We start from the raw sequence: 24,217 nt of genomic DNA on the forward strand, positions 1-24,217 counted from the left end.
TTTGCCTTTTAAATTGGGATTCCTGTATAGGTAGACTAACAGAAAAATCATTATTTTGTATATGTAGAATAAAAATTTGAGAATGCATAGCTTTTGTGTATATACATTCAGCCAACACATTATAACTACCTGCTAAACATTGTGTAGGTCCCCCTTATGCTACCCAAACACCTGTAAATTGTTGAGCAATGAATGCCACAAGACCCCTAAAGGTGTCCTGTGGTATCCGACACCAAAACATTAGCAGCAGTTCCTTTACGTTACACTGCCTCAACAAACAACACACTTGATTAGGATTCAAACGTAGATTAAGCTACTTTCTTTCACTGTTCTGCAATACAGTTCTAAAACACGTACTTAGCATAGCATTACTGGCCCACAGCCCTTTCATCTAATTACTGGTTGCCAAGGCCAAAGTTAAGGAGAGCGGGGAGCATTTCTACTTGTAAATTAGAGGAAACACTCCCTGCTTTGTACCTTGATAATCATTGTAAACATTAAGCCCATTATTAGGGTACAGAACGGGGTTAATTCCCATTAGCTAATGACTGTTAGGTACTTTCTTGAGAACACTCAATCAACACTGTGCATGGGGGGGTGTATGGTGTATAGGTACCAAAAAAAAAAACGTTTATTTTCTTGTACTAGAGCTAAACCAAATGCTGGAGTTTGCAATCAACTCAAAACTGAACAGTAATATTAGTTGAAGCTTCACTCAGTTCTTCACAACATTTCTGTCCTTTCCAGTCTTTCTAGGGGTTCTATTTATAAAGCAGTAAATCTGACATTCCCTGAAAAATTTCCTGGTGGAGAATCAATAAATGCCACTGAAACGCATAGACCTGAAAGATTTTCCACCTAGGTATGTTTGAGAGAATGTCTGCATTATAAATAAAGCCCAATAAGCTGACATTACCTCAAAAGGTAAAATTAAATTCTATGTTGTCACTAAACAAAAAGTCACTGAAAAAAAAAGTTCAATTTTTGGAAATCTTATGTATTGCCCTTAGTACTAGAGACATATTTCAGTAACACCACAGCAGTGTTACTGGTTCAATGATTTCTTGCATGCTTTATACAACCATGTATAAGTATAGTTCACCAAATACTACTTATGTAGTATAAATTTAATGCAAAACTTTAAAAATACTGTATGTGCTTTCACATTACACCCAGTTGTGAGAGAAAGAAAAGCCTGCATGAGTGCATTATGCCATAATATCTTAGGTCAGTGTTTTTCAACCTTTTTTGAGCCATAGCACATTTTTTTCTATTGATCATTTCATGAAAAAAGCTACTTATTGGTATATTCAATGCTCATTTGACAGATACAATAAAAGTAAAATCTTTTATTGTCTTAAGCAAATAAGCATTGAATATACCAAAAAGTGGCTTTTTTCATAAAGAACTATTAAAAATTGGCATCAGTCACGTTGGCGACAGTCAATACAGTCATATTGCACTGTTTATGTTTGTACGATATATTGTATCGTATTTATGCTTATATATCATTTTTTTTTTTTTCATAGTTTGCTATTTAAGTCTCTACACTCTCCTGAAGAAGCCAATAAGGCCAAACGCTTTAGGAACAAAACATATTACTTATTTGAAACAATGAATAACCCATATGAAAGTACATAATGAACCTTTTATATGTTTGTAACACCACATAACCAAGTATTCTGTAATTACCATGATGAGTCATAAGTAAACTATATGTGATTATGGGACAAAAGCCTCTCTCTTCCAAGTATCACATACATAAGCTTGACTTATACTCAGAAAAACTTTAGCCCTCCCCTCTCTCTCTATCATAAGCAAAGATATAATATACATAACATAACAATATTACAGCTCTGCCTGGCAATATATAGGCAATAATTGCCATAATTGGTTGCCTTTTGTTAAAGGGTAGGGGGTCTGTAGGATTGGTGTATGGTGGAGTGATGTTCAATCAGTCTGGTCTTTGGGTGTAAAAAAAAAAGTCTATAAACTTCTCATTAAATGTTGGACAAAATGACCCAAAAATATCATACAGCATTCTGTATACCGGTAATAGGTTACAATCTGCATTTAATCATAGAGGCACCATGGTTTAACCTGTGTGAAGCCATCTATGTTCTTTCTCAATTCCCATTTTAAATCTAACGACATACGGACAATGTGGCTTCCCTGCTTGTTTGTGTGCAGGACAGAGGCTTGATGGGGGGAGGGGCAGTTTGCATGACTTGCAGAGGAAATATTTTGCTAAACACGACAGAGACCTAGCTCTTCTGCAACATCATGTAACTCCTTAGTGACCAAAACAAACTCTACAGTTGTTTTTTTTTTTTTTTTGCATATCAAAGCACAGCTTGCTCTAGAAGGTAATGAATTTCTAGGCTCACTGGTTTTTTTTTTGCTTTGTTTCCTAATAGCTCACAGTTAGGATTTCATACAGTAACTGACACTACATTGCCTAATAATATGTTGAGGCAAACATCTGTCCTAAGTGCATTTATTAAAATAATGTACCTTTTCCAACTTACATACAAATACAACTTAAGAACAAACCTAAAGTCCCTATCTCGTATGTAACCCAGGTTACTACCTGTACTATGTAAAAAGAGTTCTTCATGATTCGAAAAAATACCCTTGGTAATCCTGGAGTTAAATGTGTCTCAGTGGTTAGCACCCTGGCCTTTGCACTAGGTCTCAGATTCAAATCTCAGCCAGGACACTATCTGCAAGGAGTATGCAGGTTGTCTGTGTTTGTGTGGGTTTCCTCCGGGTACTCCGGTTTCCTCCCACATTCCAAAAACATGCAGTTAGGTTAACTGGCTTCCCAAATTGCCCTTATACTGTAATAAAGACCTATGACTAAGATAGGAACAATAGATTGTGAGCCCCTTTGAGGGACAGCTAGTGACATGACTATGAACTTTGTAAAGCGCTGTGTAATATTTTGGAGCTTTATAAATATTGTGCAGGAATAATAATATTATTATTAAAAAGGAGCAGGAGTTTAAAACTGTGACCATGTCACATGACAGATTCGCTATCAGGGTGATTCAAGCAAACACCACTTATCTCAATCTTGGCCTATGGTGTTCTTCACTTTCTAAGTGGTGAATAATATCTGGCCAACTTTTAAATGGTGACAACCAGCTTTTAACAGTGGAAGTAGCGACCTTTTAAAAAGTGTCAATCTTTTCAGCTTATCATTTAATGATCTATCTGTTCCACCATTTTAGAATAGTCCCCTAAAGCCTTTTTGACACATTATTAAATGATGAGAATAATAAAAAAAAACATCCAAACAACAATTGATGAAAAAAAATTACATGTGGTGATGCTGCCAAGGCAACTCCCCAGCTGGGGAAACAAAATAATTAGCAAATTTTTCCCGTACTGTGTCAGCTTCATTACATTCCCTCACCAAGGGACAAGCAACGTCAGTAAAAGGATCATCTGCAATATCATCAAAATTAATTCCTTCCTTCTGTCGTACAAAATTGTGCAGCACGCATGCAGCTTTTATAAGGCTGTCTGCATTTTCCGGTGTCATAACAAGAGTGGTGTGGAAAACGCGCCATTTATTAGCCAGAAGTCCAAAGGTGCACTCCACATAGCGTCTGGCCCTTTCCAGGCGGTAATTAAAGACTTTCTTAGTGCTGTTGAGGTTCTTCTCCACAAATGGACTCATAAGGTTGGTATTAAGACCAAAAACCTCATCCCCCACCAGGACATGTGGCATAGGCTCCCCTCCTTCTTCAATTGGACTGGGTCCAGGAAGGTCTAAACATTGTGCATACAGTCTACGACCAATGCTTGTAGACCAGAAAGCGTTTGAGTCAGCAGTGCTGTCGAAAGACCCAACATCCACAGCAATGAAACGGTAATCGGCATCCACAACAGCCATAAGGATGGTGGAAATGAACTTCCTGTAATTGTAGTTTTGTAAACGGGAACCGGGGGGCAATCGGATCTTAACCTGCTTCCCGCCTACGGCGCCAACACAGTTTGGGAACTTTGGTTTCTTGAAAAAGCCTTGTGCTGCCTCCTTCCAAACTTGTTCAGACAGCTGGGGCATATAGGTCGGCTGTAGAACCTCCCATATTCGGCGACACGTATCATGGACAATCCCATGAATAGTGGATTTTCCAAGTCGATACTGATAGTGTAACGAGTCAAACGACTCTCCCGTTGCGAGGAAACTGTAACATATAAATAAAATATTAAAAAATAGCACGATGCTAAGGTATTTTTTAAAAGGTCATTCATTTTTTGTAGCTCGTTGGGTTTACTTACCGCAAAGTTAGTAGAAGTCGTTCCGCTGGGCTGACAGGCATGCGCATGTTCGTTCGTTGCCGACGTAAGAAAGGACTGAGCAACCTCAACAGCTCATCGAAGCTGGCCACCGTCATCCGCGCGTAGTTATGGAATTCGTTAGGACGCCTCCTCAGGCGCTGGTAGAGGGCCATAAATGCACCCTTACTGTGCCGTTGTGCAGTAAGCTGGTGGACCCACCTACGATGGCGAATCACCCTCGGACCCGTCAGACGCCTTGACACGAGCAGCTGCAAAAGTAGGAGATTAAGTTGTACCAGGCATGAATGGAGCTCATCCATAGCGCTATCAAAAAATGCCAGATGAAAACAGAGGTAAAAACCTGGGCAGCACTCAGGAGCACAGGAAGAAATGATGTGTGTCCAATTCCTACTTCCTGTTATAGCCCATTCCAAATGCTTAATGACCCCCGTGTATGCAGTTGTGCGCCAATTAAAAAGCGTTTTGCAAGCAACTGTTAACTGACAGAGAGCTGTATTCTATGGCGACAAAGCAACCACTAGAGGGCGGATATCTGAAAGTGGGAGAGGAAAAAGTGTCCTCAGTGCGGGGGCGAGCGGCCATTTTGTTGTAGATTAAACAGTAGGTTTACCTCCTTATAATTCGAATTTTAACTAAAAAACACAGTTTTCCTAATATTTTAGTATATAAACTTGTTCTTGGATTTGTTATATGATGTAAAGGTAAAACTTTTTTTGGGCTTTGTTAAGTGGTGGCCACAGAGTAGCCCACTGAGAAGAAAGGAAGGATCTCAGATAGTGTGAGAAACTTCCGTTGGATGGTGTGTGCCCAGTGAGGAGGTAATAATGCCTTCTTATTATGAGAGGAGGAAGTTTGTGGACTTCATGGGGGGTTTATGTCACCCCAACAATTTATTGTCTTCCTGCCAAACCTCTGATGTGTAGAATACAAGATAAGTTCCACTCCATATTCTCTCACTCAAGCAATTCTTCTCAACCTGGGTTGGTTGCTGGGGGTTGCTTGTATCTCTTAGGACAGTTTAAATGACCCAGATGATCTTTTTGGCTATCTGTAAGGGTGACATTCTTCCCACTGGTCAGCAATGTAAGAGGCATTCTTCCTACTGACCACCACACTAATATACTGTGTGCTATAGATAAAGTAACTATAGAAGCGGCTCCCTGAAGACCTGAAAGTTATTTCAAGGGATCCCCTATGTTAAAAAGGTCAGGAAAGAAACTAAGATACTAAAAGAAACAGATACAGCCTAAAATGATGAAACCTTTTTAATCTAACATGCACACCAACATCCATCTGCAGGATTTTCAGGGTCCCGTAGACCCACCCTATTCAGCGCCTAATGTTGCAATAAAAAAAACTATTCTTCCTAATATCATTAATAATAATATTACGCAGTGAGTACAAGTCCATAGTCATGTCAGTAACTGTCCCACAGAGGAGCTAATAATCTCTACCATCTTGTCTCTACCATAGTCTGAACCAGTATGTTTTTCGAATGTGAGATAAAATGGAAATACCCAAAGGATACCCACACAAAACAGGAATAACCTGCAAACTACATCACCATCATTACAATTGACCCTAGTACTGCAAGGGGAATAAGAAGGGCTTTAAAGGGGTTGGGGATGTAGGGAAAGGAAGATGCAAAAAAGTTTATATCTGAAAGCAAAGGGGGATTTGATTGGGGACTGAGTGTAATGGGAGGGTGGGTCTAATAATGGGAAATTGCTGTTGCCGTGCTGTACTTCTACTATGTATTCTTGGATAGAGTTTCTCATTATTCTTGGATACAAGTCCCCATTCATCACCTTTAGTGCCCAGGGATCGTAGTGGAACTGCACGTGACGTCACAGTGGGAAACTGAACTGCAAATTACTTCTGCAGTTCTGCTACAATGTCCAGGCACTACAGTCCCCATTCATCACCTAGAATAGAATTTCTCTAAGAATACAGGGCACTACAGGTGATGAATAGGGACAAGTCCCCATTCATCACCTGTAGTGCCTGGACATTGTAGTGGAACTGCAGAGGTCTGCAGTTCAGTTTCCCACATGGCATCACGTGGGAAACTGAACTGCAGATTGCCTCTGCAGTTCCACTACGATCTCTGAACACTACAGATGATGAATGGGGACTTGTCCCTATTCATCACCTGTAGTGCCCAGTATTCTTAGAGAACTCTATCCAAGAACTCATAGTAAAAGTACAGAACGGCAGTTGCAGCGCTGTACTATGTATTCTTAGTTAGAATTTCTCTGTCTAAGAATACAGGGCACTACTATACAGGGCACACTGTGTAAGAATACAGGTGATGAATGGGGGCAAGTACCCATTATCACCTGTATTGCCCTGTATTCTTAGATAGAGAATCTCTATCCAAGAATACATAGAAGAAGCACAGCTGCTGTTGCAGCGCTGTACTGTGTATTCTTAGATAGGGTTTTTCTATTGAAGAATACAGGGCACTAAAGGTGATGAATGGGGACAAGTGCCTGGACATTTTTGAGACATTTTAGTGCCCCAAAGTTCAGGTCCCCATTTTTAAACAGAATTTCGGCCGAAACCAGCGAACCCGAATTTCCAGGTGTTCGCTCATCCCTAGTCACAGTGCCCCTGATTCATCAAGCAAAATCGGATTATCGGTCGCGCATTCGTATTAGCGATCCGGAATCGTGCGCGATCGTGCTATTCAACAACCGGAAACGCGCGTATTATCGCGCTTCCAGCGATCGCGGATTTCAATGATGAATCAGGGGCAGTGGCTCAGAATTGATTTGATTGAGAAACAGCTGGGAAAAATTAAGGTTGACAAAGCACCAGGACCTGATAGATTACATCCATGTGTCCTCAAAGAGCTGAGCTCAGTTATTTCAAAGTCATTATTTCTATTTTTAGTCATTTCTATTTTTAGAAATTCTTTAGTCACTGGCAAGGTACCGATGGATTGGCGTAAGGCCAATGTGGTTTCTATTTTCAAAAGGGAGCAAAGTTATTACCAGGTAACTACAGACCGATTAGTTTAACTTCCATAGTTGGAAAGGTACCACTTTTTAAACTGTGGGTATTAAGGCTTTAAAGTAAAAATAACAGTGACTGTTGATCCAGGAAACATCCGATTTCCTTAATGGAATCAAGAAGAATTTTTTTTCCCCTGTTGAAGCAAATTGTACCATGGTTTTTTTGCCTTCCTCTGGACCAACTATGTCTTATAGGGTCTTATATCTGGGATATGTTTTTTTCCCTAGTGGTTGAACTTGATGGACTTATGTCTTTTTTTTCAACCTAACCTACCTACTATGTAATTTCTTGTAAAAGAGAGAAGAGTATTGAGAATCCACCTAGATACACACATCCTCTGATATAAAGAATTAGAGACAATGCCCCTGATTCATCAAGCAGAATCGGATTATCGCTTGCGCATTCGTATTCGCGATCCGAAATCGTACGCCATCGCGCTATTCAGCACCCCTATTGCGCATGGCAGGAATCCGGCCGGCAGATTCAGGATGCGAGTGTGCGCGTGCACTTGAGTCCCGGACCGCGGTAATCCGCGATCGCTGGTCGCGCGTATTATCGCGCTTCCAGCGATCGCGGATTTCAATGATGAATCAGGGGCAGAGTGTGGACTGCATTTGTAACTAGCATCTAGAGCTGGGTGTAGTGCATCGTCAATGAAACCCAGAAGTGTGTATACAATTATAATGAATGGAGTACTGACAGGCGGCAGCAGCAACAGTATCAGGAGGAGACAGTGGGCCCTGAGACGGAGTGTGGACCCCATTGGTAACTGACATATGGAGCTGGGTGTAGTGCATCGTCTATGACACCCAGAAGTGGGTAATTCAATTATAGTGAATGAAGTACTGACAAGCAGGAGCAAGGTGTAGTGCATTGTCAATGACACCCAGAAGTGTGTAATACAATTTTTGTGAATGGAGTACTGGGCAGTGGGCCCTGAGACAGAGTGTGGAGCGCATTGGTAACTGACATCTAGAGCTGGGTGTAGTGCATTGTCAATGACACCCAGAAGTGTGTAATAAAATTATAGTGAATGGAGCAGCAGCAACAGCATCAGGAGGAGGCTGTGGGTCCTGAGACAGAGCGTGGGGCCTATTGGTAGCTGACATCTAGAGCTGGGTGTAGTGCATCATCAAAAACACCAAGAAGTGTGTAATACAATTTTTGTGTATAGAGTACTGGGCAGGCAGCAGCAGCAACAGCAGGAGGAGGGGATGGACCCTGAGTGTGTCATACAAATATTGGAACTTTGTGATTAAACGTTGAAGGACCAGACCAAGATGTTTTGTGCGCCAGCACTGTTGCTGTGGTCTGTGGTGCCGGAAGCGTTAGGAAAGTAGACAATATTGCTAGTTTGCATCACGAAGTGGATGACATGAATGCCAACCATCAATCTTACAATACTTAGCTGAAAAATTAGGCAAAGGCAATGGTGGCTATCAATGTGGCAGTACTAGGGGTTTTCATCTGCAGTTTGTTGGCCTCCCGGAAGGAGCAGAAATGTAAAGTATATTGCTAGCTGGCTCAATGGCAGGCATGACACTGGCGATGAATGCCACCCCTGGACGTTGCGATACTTAGCGGAAAAATTCAACCAAGGCAGGCTCAGCTGACACAGACTCAGCACAGGAGCAGTGTGGGTTCATAGAGGCATCTTGTTTGACCTGGTGAGTCCTTGTGTCAGTCAGTCAGTGACATCTGCAGTGGGCATATTGATAGTTGTTGGTAACCCACCTTTTGTTCATTTTCAAAAAGGTGAGGCAATTGACATTTTCCGGTGACAGTCATGATCGGTTGTTCGTTACCACTCCACCAGCTCCACTGAAGGTTCTTTCAGGCAGAACACTGGATGCTGGGCACGAAAGAAGCTTGATGGCATACTGTGCCAACTGCGGCAGATTTTAAGCCTGTTGACCCAAAAATAATGGCGTCACTACTGTCAGGACAGGCATCCCCCCCATAACTCCTGTCGTCAACACCACCACCAACAGCCAGAAAAGAGCCAACGTAATCATGCACCATGCGCTTCATCCATTCTCGATAGTTATGCCCCTGCACTTCACTTGTTTGAGGTGACCGCATCAGGTTTCGCCAGGTATCCAGAGCATCTCTCCTGCCTTAGCCTACACTTTTGGATGTGTGCGGCCTGCTGCCACTACTGCTGATGCTGCTGCTGCTGCCAATACGGTGGAGGCTCCCTGTGTGGAATGTAGTGTGCAGTACTCCTCACACAGGCGGTCACATGGTATTCTGCTCAGGCGGGTCACCTTTTCTTTCTCTTGCGCCAGGCTGGGTAGAAACTGTGTCATTTTTTCTTTGTAGCCGTCCAGAAGGGTGGCCAGCCAGTAATCATCCCAGTTTTTTATGCTGCAAATGCGGGGGTCCCTCCATAGGCATCGCAACATGTGGACACACATATAAAAGAGGGGTTCCCTGGGCTCATCCTCCTCCTGTCCCTCAGTAGGCCCCAAAACATCTTCCTCCTCATCACCCACCTCCTCCTCTTCAATCTGCTAGCAGTTCCTGTTGTTCCATCGTCCGCACAATGCCTGGGGCGTGAAAGCACAAATGCAGGTTGGACGGGTCCTGTTCAGCAGCCCCAACATGGTCCCCCTCATCATCATCATAATCATCTTCCTCCTCCTCCTCCTTGGAACTCCTGATGCTGGCCAGTGTCCCTTCTTGCTCCTCCTGATGCTGGCTGTGCGCTGTGGAATGTAATGTCACCCTCATCCTCCTCCCCGCTTTCTTCACCCCCTCTCCCATCGCCACTTTCCATCAGGCCACACGGGGTGTTATCAAGCAGAAAGATGAAAGGGATGACTCATAACGTTTGTGGCCTGCTCAAAGGGGGCCAGTACCTTGCACAGTGTCCTTATCTGCAGCCACTGGTCACTGGTAAAATAGCTCAGTTGTGTGGCTGTACCAAGGGCCTCGCTTTCTCCATGCACCACGCTAACCAAGTAATGGCGGATGGCACATGTGACACTGACGCTGGAGCATGTGTAGGGTGGAGTTCCATATAGTCAAAGTGTCACAAATCAGTCTATGCTGTGGCAGCCTCTGTTGGTGCTAAAACTTGCTAAGCGTCGCGGAGGCAGTAGGGGATCGGCATACATGACTGCACCACCGGGTTCAGTAAGTGCACTAAGCAGGGCACATGTGTTATGCGGCCCATGCGCAGTGTGGCCACAAGATCCTGTTGTCGCACACTACATTGCCTGTTGTAAGCCAGGAGGGCGTCAGCCAAGCCTTAACCTCTCTGTGCAAAGCGGACAAGAGTTCTCTGGCGGTGTGACTTTTCTCCTCCAAGGACACCAGTTTCAGCACTGCTTGAGGGAGCCGTAGTGGCGTGCCTGCTTAACCACAGTGTCCTCTGCTGCTGGCCTGTTTGGTATATTCCACCGCCGCTCGGCACAGGCCATCAGGTCACGGAAGGGAGCCAAGTCCATAAGGCTGTACGGCAGTAGCTGCAAGGCCAATAGTTCAGCTAGACATGAATTGAGTTCAATGACTCTTTTGTTGGTTGGGCCCATAGCCTGATGCTTTGCGCAGAACTCTTGTAGAGTGGGCTGAAGGGACTGGGAGCTAGGGGAGCTGAAGGGGTCACTGGAGTACCCATTTTGCGGTGTCAAACGTCACCTGACGCCACGAAACCTGCGGGCAGAAGCTGACACTTCATCGCCGCTAGAAGTCTGGCTGGCACCAACCTCCTGAGACATAGTACCGTGTTTCCCCGAAAGTAAGACCTACCCCGAAAATAAGACCTAGCACTTTTCCCCCAACCTGCCCTAATATAAGACCTAATTATTGTGAAGGCAGGAATCCGGCTGGCAGTGAGGCGAGTGTACGCGCACACTCGAATCCGGACCGCGGTAAACCGCGATCGATGGCCGCGCGTACTTTCGCGCTTCCAGCGAGCGCGGATTTTATTGATGAATCAGGGGCAATGTATTCAGTGTGTGTGTTTCCTACAGATGGATCCAGATGTACCCCAGAGAGATGTCCCCATCCTTTGTATTCCCAGGATTCCACTCAGGAGGATCAGGAGATCCCTGAAGAGGATCAGGTAGATAAAAAACAGTGTCTTGCCAATAATATTTTCAAAAGCTTACTTAATATTAGTTACTAAAATCAATGTTTTTTTATTGTAATTGTAAAAAAGAGAAGCGTAATATTATTAAAGTTGAGGTGAAAGAGGAAGCAGGGGAAGCATATGTGATGGGTGATGATCTGTGCAAGGAGAAGGAAATCCCTCCAGAGATCAGCACAGGTGACTAATAAACACTAAATCCAGAAAAAGTCCCAGATTCTCCTTGTTTAGTCACTACATCAATCTCCTCTTCTCCCCCCACTCCGTCAGTTGACAGTAATGGGAGGGCAGTATGTGCCCAGTGGTGGGTCAGGAGTCATAAGGCTCTATTAGACTCTGGCTCTCATCCTCACATCATGTCATTGTGTCTCACCAGCCAAGAGATGTGACCAGTCTCCCCCCACACACACTCTCTGGGGTCTCTCATACATCACAATACAGGGGACTTTACTCTCATCTGTATTCACAGACTACATAGACACTCAGAGAAAAGTCAAAGCTGAGAAAGAGGAGGAGGATGAAGGACATGTTGGCATTAAAGAAGAGGACATTTCTCAAGGTGAGTAATACAAACTAAACAGTTAATAAAAAAATTAAAATATATTGTCTTAAAAATATGTGCAAGCACAGGAAAATACATTTTGATCCTTAGAATAAAGCTTAGCTCCATGCAGGAAGGAAATCATATGCAAGATAGTTGTTGGACGAACACCCTCTCTCAGACCACATCCTGCGCATAGACTTTCCAGCACACTCAGCAACATCTAAGCACCAGCAGGCTGAGCAAGGCCATCATGAGGCAAGGTTAAACAATCTGTTGACCCTTGCCAAACACACAATCACAGGTAGACTGCCACCACGTGATAGAAGCACACACCATCACCCTTGACAACCACAGTTATTATTATTATTATTATTATTATTAAACAGGATTTATATAGCGCCAACATATTACGCAGCGCTGTACATTAAATAGGGATTGCAAATTATGGTAAGTGTTTTTTTTCATTAAAAAAAGTATATAAGACCTACCCTGAAAATAAGACCTAGTGTGTTTTTGGAAGCCCAAAAAAATATAAGACAGTGTCTTATTTTCGGGGAAACACGGTAGCAATGACAGTTGGAGGTTGAGAAGTAGTCAAGGAAGGTGGAAAAAGAGAGGATGACATGGTTGCACCTACTTCAAGAGAAAGCAAGTACTGCTCCCACTTTGGTTTGTGACTCTTACGCATGTGGGAAAGCAGGGATGTTGTACCCAAATGTGATCTGGCCTGGTCTCTGCAGATCTGCCTGTCTGCACAGCATGCAGATTGCTACGCACTCGTCATCATCTTTAAGCGTGAAAAAGGACCACACTGGAGAGGTGTGTGCAATCACTCTGCTGCTCTTTTTCTTTGCCTGCCTCTGCTGGGTGGCCTGCGTCTGCTCCAGCTCCTTCTTCCCTACGGTAATATCGTCTCTGACTGTTCCCCTGCTTGTGCCCACTCGTCTGTCTCTTCTTTGGGACATGAAGCAGATTTGCAGCCCCATCCCTCCCCAATCTGTTGCTGCTGCTGCTGCTGTTTTTCCTCTGTGTCTGTTATGTCTGTTTCAGAAATGCTGATAGCCCTTACACGAACTGGTGGTTCCCAGGTGACATCACGGTCATCATCATCCTCATTTTCATGTAAGCCATCCTCTGCAAATGCAGCCACTGATCCAGAACCCTCGCCCAGAAAGTCCTGACCACACTCTCCAAAGGTCTCAAAGTCTGCCTCCTGCTCTGAACTTCACACTGACAGATCCTCAGGCTGTTCGTCAAACAACATGAGGGGCATCGGGAGGTACAGGCACATTAGCCACGCTAACATCTGTGTTTGCTCCTGTCACGGCTGTGCTGGTTCCTGCAGAAGAAGAGCCTGCTGCACTTGTGGCCCCTGAGACCCAGTCCACAATTCTCTCCAGATGACGTGGCTTTATGATTATATTCTGCCCTCTCTGCCCTATACATCTACCAGCGTACCGTACACATCTCAGACCTGTTTAAAAACTTGTGCTGCTGCCTCCAACAGTTTGCTGCTGCTGCTGTCCTATAGTGGCGGACTCCCGGGCAGTATGCCCCCTGCCAGATGCGGCACATCGCTTTTTTGATAGGTAGCAAGTGGTATAGGAATTAAATATCTGTATTTTTTTAAGAGAAATACAGACATTTTTCTGGCTTTTTTAAAAGATAGCAAGAAGTATCAGAACTAAATATCTGTATTTTTTTTAGAGAAACACAGAATTTTTCTGCGTTTTTTGATAGATGGGATCGAAATGAAATATCTGTATTTTTTTAGACAAATGCAAAAATTTTGTTTGGCTTTTTTGATTGATAGGAAGTTGAATCAGAATGAAATATCTGTATATTTTTTGGGAGAAATACAGAAAGTCCCCCGTACAATAATTAGCCGGTTACACAGCTTCTTTACAAGTGATATAAGCCTCAAAGTAGATAGAGTCAGAGGGCCCCTGTACAAAAATTAGCCAGTTACACAGCTCTGTTACAAGAAGTGATATAGGCCTCACAGTGGATAGAGGCCCAGGGTCCCAAAGGGGGAGAAGCTCTGTACAAAAATTAGCTAGTCACACAGCTCCATTACAAGTTATATAGACCTCAAAGTAGATAGAGGCAGAGGGCCCCGAGGGAGGTCCTCTGTACAAAAATTAGCCAGTTACACAGCTACATTGCAAGTTATAGGCCTCAAAGACATAGTAGAGGTAGAGGGCCATGAGGGGGAGGAGGAGAAGGAGATGCAGAAGGCTGTGAAAGTGCTCTTCCCGTCAAGGTGTCAGCAGTGCTGTGCAGCAGTTGATAACTAATAAGTACACTCTGCAGAGGGGGTGTTGAAGTCATTGCCGATCCAAGCCTTATTCATTTTAATAAAAGTGAGTCGGTCGACATTTTCTGCGGAGAGGCGAATGCGCTTGCCACTCACTACGCCCCCAGCTGCACTGAACACTCTTTCAGATAACACACTTGCGGCTGGGCAGGCAAGGATCTGAGTGGCATGTTGTGCTAGCTCCAGGCACTGCTCAACATTGGATGCCCAGTGACTCAGTGGGTCCTGGCTTTGCAGGTTGCAGATGTCCCTAGTAGAGCTCAGGTGTTCCTGCACCATGACTGAGTAGCACTGCTGACTGCCATTGGCAACTGCTGCACGACTGGCGGCTTTCCTCCGCTCAAAAAAGCCTGCATAGTTTGGCTTAGACGACCTCTCCTGCTGCTGCCACCCAAGCCACTTAAGGTAGTTGTTTGGCTGCCATGGCTGCTGTAACTGCCATAGGGATCCCTGCTGCTGGCATATGGAAAGGCTGAGCACAAGTCCCTTACAAGCTTTTCTTGGTAGTGCTGCATTTTAGGTCTCCAGTATTGGGGCAAGATGAGTTGTTCTATCTCAGGCTTGTAACCTGGATCAAGTAATGTTGCAATCCAATAGTCGTCAGTGTTTGTTTTTATGTGCTGTATGCGCGGATCTCATGTAGCTGAAAGTTCCCACAGCTGAGGGAATTCTGGACCCAGACTCCTTTGGGTCGAACAGCAACACAGGGTCGTCCTTCTTCTCTGCCTGGTCTTGCCATCCATGAAACATGCCGCCTTGTGTTTGGGTGGATGGATGCCATGTACCCTCCATATCCTTCTCTGCCCCTTCCGCCCCTTTTCCCATGCCTGCAATCTCCTCCTCATCCTCATCCTCTTCCACCTCCTCCTCTTCCTGGATTTGCAGTACACTATGGCTAGTAGGCACGCATGTCCGAGATGATGTTGTAAACGTCATCTCTTCCTGCAGCGTCCACTCTGTGTTGTGTCTGAGCTCCACTATCATCTGTTCCAGCGGGCATATGATGGGGATGGTGTCACTGACACAGGCCTGATTCCTGCTGATCATCCTGGTCACCTCTTCCAAAGGTGCCAATACAGTGCTAAAGTCCTTAAATTAAAGCCACTCCGCAGGGCTGAAGTAAGGTAATGTAGGTAAGCGTCTCAAACAAGCAGACTCTGCCACGTAATCCACCACGGCTTTCTGTTGTTCAGCATGTAAAAGGTGGAATTCCAACAAGTGGCCACATTGCAAATTAACCGGTGCACCGGCAGATTGAGGTTTTGCTGTAAGTCAACCAATCTGACACTGGCAGTGTACGACCAGAGGCTGGAGGCCTGGGTACTTTGCATGGAAGAGTTGTACTATGAGGTTCATGACATAGGCCAGGCAAGGTACAGTGTGAGTTTCCCAGAACGCAGGGCTGCCTGCAGATTGGCCCTGTTGTCACACACGACCTTGCCTGGCTGGAGTTCGTTCGGAATTAGCCATATGGTCTCCTGCTCCTGCAGGGCACTTAGAATGGTTGCTCCTGTGTGGCTGAGGGAGCCGAGGAGGAGATTGCATGGCAACGTCTGACTTGCACCAAAATAGCAAACTGCAGGTTGTTGCTGGCAGGGAACAGGTGCTGGTGGATGGAAGGTGCTGGGTCTCCACGGCAAAGTGTCCCTGGAGGAAGAGATTGAGGCAGACAAGTCAAAGGAGGAGGTAAAGTGGAGGTCGAGGAGGAGATTGCATGGCGATGTGCTCTGGGCAGAGCTAGGTATGCAGGCCTTCCTGCAGCTGCATCTTCCCACTCCATGCTTGCACGAACTGGGATGTCAGGTGCACCTTGCCAGAAACTGAGTGCTGCAGGGCTCAGCACGTGTTCATGCAAAGCAGGAACACATTTTTGTGCAAAATTCTGCCACTTTGGCATTACGTACTGTGGGTTCGTGCAGAGGAATGCGTAACGGAATGTATTGGAGTCCACCAGCCGGTAAGGAAGGAGCTCTAATACAATCAGCTGTGCAATTGTCGCATTGTTTTGGGGTCATTTGGGCCATATTTTCCTCTTGCACTCCACCATCTGGGGGATGGAGGATTGGATGCTGCTAATGATAACCACAGAAAGATTGGACAATGGGGTAGAAGGTGAGGGGGATGGCAATGATGCCTGGTCTTGACTGATAGCAATGCGACAAACACCAGCCGATCTGCGTTGGAGCTCCTCCTCACCGCTGGTGGAGCCTGAAAACTGTAATGCTCAGCTACATCCCCCACTCAAATTGCTGGCAGCAGCATGGGGAACTTTGGTGGCAGAAAGAGGAAAGGCAGCTAAGGAAGATATAGCAGCTTAAGCTTGCTTCTGGGGCAGAGGTCGAGGCACAGAGCTCTGTGCTTTGCCCAGGTGTTCCCGCCAGGTTACCGGGTGGTGGCTTTTTAAATGTGTGCTCATGCAACTTGTTCCAAGTTTGTTTGGGTTTTTGCCTACTTTCAACTGCTGAGCACACAGTTTGCATATGACCATGATGTTGTCATCACTATGGACACTAAAAAATGTCCACACGGGCTAACATCGAACAGGGCCGAAAGGTGCTCTGGAGCTGGTGCTTGTGGTGGAGGTCCGCGGTTGTTGAGACACACTTGTGGTGACAGCTGCCGACGATGGACGACTATGAGTTGCCTGACTGGTACGTGAAGTATGCAGAGTGTTGGCAGCTTTTACCCTCTTCCTCCCTCTCCCCCTTTGAGGGCACTCTGCAACCTCCGCCTCCTCTTCCTGCCTATGATGATCTCCTTGTTTGCCCCATGTCAGATCAAGGACATCATCATCATCATCATCATCATTAGAAGAGACAGTTTCCCTGTATGTGCCGACAGCAGCGGTCTTTTGGAGCCAGTTTGAAGTGGCTCGTCTGGCTCAGAGTGTTGGGGTGAAAAGTAAGAGGAGGGAAAGCCTGTGAACTGACTCTCTTCATCGGATGACTCAAACAACTGTGCGTCTTCAAGGAATGCATCCAGCTCCGCCTCTCCAACTCCTCTATACTCATGAATATTCTGCTCTACACGAGACTTTCCAGCCGAGGAGGAGGAAGTAGTAGGAGGAAGAGGTGTATCGGGGGCTATAGTTTGGGACCCCCGTGAGGCTTTTGTCTGGGACTAGGAGGAAGTGGGGGTGCAATCACATGACCCATGCTGGGTCATGTACTCTACTACCTGTTGTTCAAGGTGCGGTAATAATGGGCGCACACCACCACCAGCGGCTCTAAAATGTCTAAGGTCTAACTAACTTCTTGTTCTCGGTTCTGAGGTTAAAAACCAACCCATACTGCTTTCCTTGCCACCCCTGGCAAAGCTGCTCATTCCTCTTTGGCTAGACATAATTTAAATGTCAATATGCTTCACAAAGTGTAAATATTACAGTAAGTTGATCTATCTATCTATCTGACTAACAGTGAAAAACTCTACCTATCTGAGTAGAGGAGATTACAGGACTGAAGCAATACAGTACAATCCAACTATCTATCTGGCTAATAGTGACACAGTCTAACTATCTAACTACAGCAATTTCTTTTTACTTTGACACTGCCAGCAGCACAGAGAGGTTGTGTCTGCTAGCAGATATCTGTCAGGAGTGGTAAATGCAGGCAAGCCCTGGCCTTATATATGCCAATGGCTGCTTGTGTGCCATGTGGTGACAGACAGCCAGTCGGCTGTCTGCTGCCACAAAGATGGAGGAGAGGATCTCTGCTCTAATTGGAGGGCCCTAAGCATTATGGGTGAGGTTCCTAGGCACTACGGGAGGGCCGAATTTGAGCCTGCGACCCACATGTTTTTCAGGTCGGGTCTACCCGAGTTCAAACAGCCATATTCGGGTCGAATATAAGAACAACCCAAATTCGAACACCAACACCAACTAAAATATCTGTATTTATTTTACAGTAGCACAAAAATTTCACTGTACCAAACGGTCTTCTTTGGTAAATAGGAACAGGTATCAAACACTCAAATAACTGTATTTATTTTACAGTAGCACAGACATTTTAGTGTACCAGTCTTCTTTTGTAAATAGGAACAGGTATCAAACACTAAAATATCTGTATTTATTTTACAGTAGCACAGAAATCTCACTGTACCAGTCTTCTTTGGTAAATAGGAACATGTATCAAACACTAAAATATCTGTAATTATTTTCTAGTAGCACAGAAATTTCACTGTACCAAACGGTCTTCTTTGGTAAATAGGAACAGATACCAAACACTAAAATATCAGTATTTATTTTACAGTAGCACAGAAATGTCAGTGTACCAGTCTTCTTTGGTAAATAGAAACAGGTATCAAACACTAAAATATCTGTATTTAATTTACAGTAGCACTGAAATTTCACTGTACCAAATGGTCTTCTTTGGTAAAAAAAGAACAGATATCAAACACTAAAAAATGTGTATTTCTTTTATAGTAGGACAGAAATTTCACTGTACCAGTCTTCTTTGGTAAATTGGAACAAGTATCAAACACTAACATATCTGTATTTATTTTATAGTAGCACAAAAATTTAACAGTACCAAACGTTTTTCTTTGGTAAATAGGAACAGGTATCAAACACTAAAATATTTGTATTTATTTTAAAGTAGGACAGAAATTTCACTGTAACAAACAGACTTCTTTGGTAAATAGGAACAGGTATCAAACACTAAAATATCTGTATTTATTTTAAAGTAGGACAGAAATTTCACTGTACAAAAAGGTCTTTTTTGGTAAATAGGAACTGTAATTGATTTTATTTAGCTTTATTTAGCTTTAGATGACTAACAGTGTCTTCATTAATACACAATATAGATTACACTAAATGTGCTGACTGCTGACAGTTTAACAATACTGACTAGCTCAGCGTGGCACTACAAGTAGCAGCAACCACAATTGTACCTTCAGTACATGTGCAGTAAGTAAACAGCACCTAAGAGTGTAATACAGACAATATAACTTGCACCAAATGTGCTGACTGCTGACAATTTCACAAAACTGACTAGCTAGTAGCTCATGTAAAAGTAAATGTCCTATAAAACACTGAACAATGCAGCTAGCAGTGAACTAAGAGACTCCTACACTGTCCTTGTCACACTACTGCATCTATCCTCTACACAGAACACAAGATGGAGTAACTAACGCCTTCCGGCCTTCCCTGTATATATATGCCTGTGCTCTGATCTCTCCTGATTGGCTGCTGGGCCTTGCTGTGCATCCTGGGAGTGCTCCCAGATGCGACACCCGATGAAACTTCCCGTCGTTACCGCCCCTGCTTTTTCCCTCGTTCGTTCATCGAGAACACTACCTCAGGGCGAGATCAAATTTAAAAATCTTGCTTGTTCACTCCTATCAATGACCATTTAGGAGTAGTTACCTATCACTGGTGACCAAGCAAATTTCAGCACCTCTGCATTATAAAAAATGATATGCTTATCTATGCTCACAGAGGGGATGAATATCCCTAATTAGCTCTAGTACTGTCACCCAGATCTTAGGCTGCGTTCCATTTATTCTGTCCCTGGATACACAAATGGTAACTGTTTGAAAATGTACAATATTTTTTACAAATGTACAATTATTAAAATTATTGTAAAAGTGCGTCAAAAAACAGCTGCAAACATGTTAGGTAATGTATTTTCTTCTTGTCATCTATACCCCTTTTCTACCTTATTTCTTCACTTACCCATATGTTCAAAAATTGTTTAGCTGTATCAAAAAAAAAAAAAATATTGTCTGCTACTTGGTCTAATCCATATGTCCTATAACTAAATCAAGTGCACCAAATCTGAAGTCCAGGATCCCAAGTTATTTACGCTTTTAGACGCGATCAGCTACTTTCTCTCGTTCCGCAGTTACTACCGTGTTTCCCCGATTTTAGGACATCCCCATTAAGTAAGCCACCCCCGATTTTTAAAAAAATAATTAAAATAAGACACTCACCTGTTTATAAGACAGCTCCAGATATCTGATCCTGCGTGTGTGTCCTTTATGCTGGCTGCAGCGTGTGTGGACAGAAGAAGCCGGGTAGGCAAATTTGAAAAAATGGGTTTTGAGTGCTCACAGTTATGATTTTGTTTCTTTTAGTCCTGTCTGTGTCACCCGCTGCCACTCCAGACAGCAATGTTTCAGAAATCAATGTTTATAGTAGTGTTTTTGAGTTAGCAAGTTAAACTATTTCTACTTAGGGCAGGGGTCAGCAAACTTTTTTGGTAACTAGGCCATTTTAGGAGGTCAAGAAGGCACACTAAGCCGGACTATCTCTCTCGAGTCCCTTGCTGATGGCTCCGCCCCCCACCAGGAATGCCCCTGAAGGGAAATCCCTCTTCTCTGCAATGCATATGGAGTAGAGGGAATCCCCTGAAAGGAAATCCCTCTCCTCCACAATGCATACAGAGGAGAGGGAATATCCCCTTACCCCTGCGGCAGAATTGTTAACGCCGGCCGCAGCAAATAGGGAAGGGAGGCATAACAAGAAGGCTCAAGAGACCCCTGCCAGCCGGGATTAGGCTGGATCGACAAGGGGGGCGTTAGGAACAGACTACTGGTCAGGCCATATCTGGCCTAAAGGCCAGAGTTTGCTGACCCCTGACTTAGAGCATTCAGAGAATCGGCTTACAATTTCTATAGTGTTCAGTAAAAACATACCAAAACAGTGCATAGAAAAAAACTGAAAAATAAATACTAATCACAACACAATACCACAACAATAACAACAGGGTAAAATAAAAGGGAATAACTGTGAAATTATACTTCATTTGAGTTGGACTTTATACAGCAACCTGGACCAAGGTATTAGTCAGAGTCACTAGGCTCCCTGCAGTTCTAATCTGAATGGGCACACATTCCAACCAATACTGCAAAATGTGGAAGGCTTCCTTACAAATGGAGGCTGTTATGTCTACAAAGCAAAGGCCAAATATATTTTAATGCCCATAGGTTTGTAGTGGATTGTCCAACAGGGTCTTAAGGCGTTTTGTACAGCTGTCCACAATGCTTGGATATATAGTAGATTATAATGCATAGATATATAATAACCTGTCTCCTGCTATTCTTATTTCCCTCAGATGGAAACTACAAAACTGATGATGGCTCCAAATAAAGATATCACATCCAGCTTTTCAATGCATCACCCCATTATCCTGGCTTTCCATCACAGTGCAGATTTATCATGTGGTCCATCTACACAAGCTGGTTTTCTGACTACTCATATGACATCATTCAGGCTAAAACCCATAGAAGAGGTGAAAAGTTCTCATGTTCAGAATGTGGTGAATGTTTCACCCAGAAAGCGAAATTCATCAAGCACCAGAAATCTCACAAATTCCATAAGGAATATTTATGTTCCTAATGTTGGAATTTTTTTAATTCAAATGTTCCCTTATCACACGCAAAAGAGTTCATACTGGGGAAAAGCTATACTTGTGTTCCAAATGCAGAAAATGTTTCACTCGAAAAACTTACCTCCTGAGGCATCAGACAATCAGACAAGCCACAGTGGCAATGAACTTTTCGGCCTTTTGGCTAAGATCAAGTGTAGTATCTGTTCTTATCAGTGTTCAGGGTTGGAAAGGGCACTAGCATCTAAGGAGAGAGATGCTGTGCCTGAGTACCTCTGTTAAGGACGGTCTACCTTTGGTGTAGCTCTGTAAGGGGCCGCCCTATGCAAACCTGCCGGCCTCGTCCACCGGAGGAAGAGCTTGGGCCTGCCCTGATAAGGAGCTCCCATAGGTTTGACTGACCCGCTGGTTGGTGCAGGGAAAGCTTGGCCTTACCAATCGGTCTGACAAGCGGTCCGAATCTCGCATCAGTGTCATACCCCTGGAGTGGCGACCCGGGGGCACCTTAAAATCACTGGATTTGGGACCCCACTTGATTTTTTGGAGCACAGTCACGTCACTGTTTATATTTTGATTCAGCACATCACCTTTTTCTGCATTAGCTGGGGCTAGTGCAGATGGGCAATTTTTAAAATCTGTTGCCCTGTGTGTTATGCACAGAGCACATTATTATTTAAATGTTTTTTATGTTGTCACTTGACACTGGTGTGGTATTTGTGTGCCACTTTTTGATGGAGGGTGCTTGGCCTTGGCCTAAAAACCAGGCGCTCTCCCTCAGTAGGAGTCTCTCTTCGGGAGAGCTCCCAGCTTAGTATCTGTTGGGACCTGCCTTGGCGGTCCCAGAGAGAAAAGGCCCCTCTCTGGCTTCGGTCAGGGGGGCAAGTGTGTCCATTCCGGTTTCGGCCCGGTGGGCTTAGTATCCAGCCCTCGTCTGGAGCTTTGCTTCCGAGGGTCTGGAGAAAAGGGTGGCCCTTCCTCTTTAGAGGAGGGTTTTCCAAATAGTTCCCCAGTGCACGTTTTTTGTGTGGTGTTTTTGCACATACATTTTTTTACCGTACACAGGGTGTGTTTTAGCACGGATCGCGAGATTCGATAAAAAAAAAAAAAAAAATGATGTTATACTATATACTATTTATTTATACCAGCCTACATGTATACTTCTCTGTGTAACATCTATCACTGCGTCCTGTCAGTCATGTCATTGTGACACCTGCACCTAGCTTAACAGATTTAAAGAAACTCCCTCTTTATCCCTGAATTGATGGACAAATGCTCTGCCTTCACCCTGGGCTGACGGCCATGCATGGTAACCTCAGGAACCAGACAGTTAACAACCAATATAATATATACACAATAACATTCATAATGTATTTAAAAAATAATCAGCACAAAATGTTAAGCTCTCCTTTTTTGCATTCTTTTTTAACATGTTTATTCCTTTGTAGTAAATTATTTATTAGGCTGATAACACAGCTCAAAAAAAAATTTTTTTTCATTGTCAATTATTTTATTTTTTTTCAGGTCTGTTGAATCCAGAAAAGACATCAGTTTAATTGAATTTGCTCTAGTTCTTGTGGATTCAGAATAGACGATTTTACCAACAACAATCGTTAACACAACGTATTAATATTAATATTAATATTAATCTTTATTTACACCAAAGTTTTGCATTTTATATATTAAATGTAGCATTATTTTCATGAAACTTTCATTTGTCTTCTTTTTTATTCATACATTTTCTTTTTTTACAGAAATATGAGTTCTTCAAGAAGAAGTTGTTTAAATGATCCTAATGTATTTTGTGAATATTCTCCAATATTTTTGTGATGTGAATGTAAAAGGTTTCAAGCGTTACAAGAAAAAGAAGTGGGAGTACCCTGATTTGGAATCAGCAAAACGACCTGTGCTGCATGGTGCTGATGTTCCCATACCAGTGTTCAGTACACTCCCTGATATTCTTGTATCCGACATGGAGAACATAAAGGGTTTGGAGTGTAATCCAGGAGTTAGCAGTGGAAGTGAATATGAAGGAAGTGTTTCATCAAACCAGGGAGAGAGACCCTTGATGGCGTAAAAAGCCTACGACACCTGTTATTCCCAGGCAGTCTGCCATCCAAGTACTAACGAGGCCCGACCCTACTTAGCTTCCGAGATCAGACGAGATCGGGCGCATTCAGGGTGGTGTGGCCGTAGGCAGTGAGTAGGCTCTCCCTCATCCCTCTTCTACTTGTTGGCTGCAGCCTGGCCCTTCCTACCCTTCATTCTACTACATTCTGCCACTGCTGCAACTTCTCCTGCTGCTCACAACTTTTCACAAGCACCCACAAACACCCCTCGCTAGTCTCTCTCCCACCTCACCCCAGGCACCAACAAATGCTGCCTTGCTCACTCTTTAAATTCTTCCTCACTTCCTTCCTCACACATTAACACTGCCATCCTGCAACACTCGTTTTTGCCCTACCCTTCTCCTGGTGGCTTTCAACCCTTTCGCTCACAGCCCTGGCCGCACCGGGCAACCTACAGCGTACAAGTAAAACACGCCAACAGGGACGGGACCTTCGCTCCATCCTAGCGTTCCCATCCAGTAACCTGTACCGTACCCTGGCCTA

General features: G+C 44.0%; 1 protein-coding gene and 2 pseudogenes across 1 annotated transcript; 1 reads left to right on the forward strand and 2 right to left on the reverse strand.

The window, feature by feature from the left end:
• Positions 1 to 976: 976 nt before the first annotated feature.
• LOC140339760 (uncharacterized) lies at positions 977 to 4,810 on the reverse strand. The gene is made up of 2 exons (XM_072424648.1): positions 4,291 to 4,810; positions 977 to 4,196 (listed from the first exon to the last, which is right to left on the reverse strand). The coding sequence occupies exons 1-2, from the start codon at positions 4,608 to 4,610 to the stop codon at positions 3,320 to 3,322; spliced, it is 1,197 nt and encodes a 398-aa protein (XP_072280749.1). The 5' UTR covers positions 4,611 to 4,810; the 3' UTR covers positions 977 to 3,319.
• Positions 4,811 to 21,772: 16,962 nt separating this feature from the next.
• LOC140340173 (U2 spliceosomal RNA) lies at positions 21,773 to 21,933 on the forward strand (annotated as a pseudogene).
• A 1,751-nt stretch (positions 21,934 to 23,684) lies between these two features.
• LOC140340176 (5S ribosomal RNA) lies at positions 23,685 to 23,803 on the reverse strand (annotated as a pseudogene).
• Positions 23,804 to 24,217: the final 414 nt, after the last annotated feature.

The sequence above is a fragment of the Pyxicephalus adspersus genome, chromosome 10 (assembly GCF_032062135.1).
Source record: "Pyxicephalus adspersus chromosome 10, UCB_Pads_2.0, whole genome shotgun sequence".
NCBI lineage: Eukaryota > Metazoa > Chordata > Amphibia > Anura > Pyxicephalidae > Pyxicephalus > Pyxicephalus adspersus.

What these genes read in the sequence shown, in the direction of transcription:
- LOC140339760 (XM_072424648.1), bottom strand. Translation starts at nt 4,610, where the DNA reads ATGGATGAGCTCCATTCATGCCTGGTACAACTTAATCTCCTACTTTTG. An exon ending in CGACTTCTACTAACTTTGCG is followed by an intron (nt 4,197 to 4,290) that starts GTAAGTAAACCC and finishes TATATGTTACAG; the next exon opens with TTTCCTCGCAACGGGAGAGT.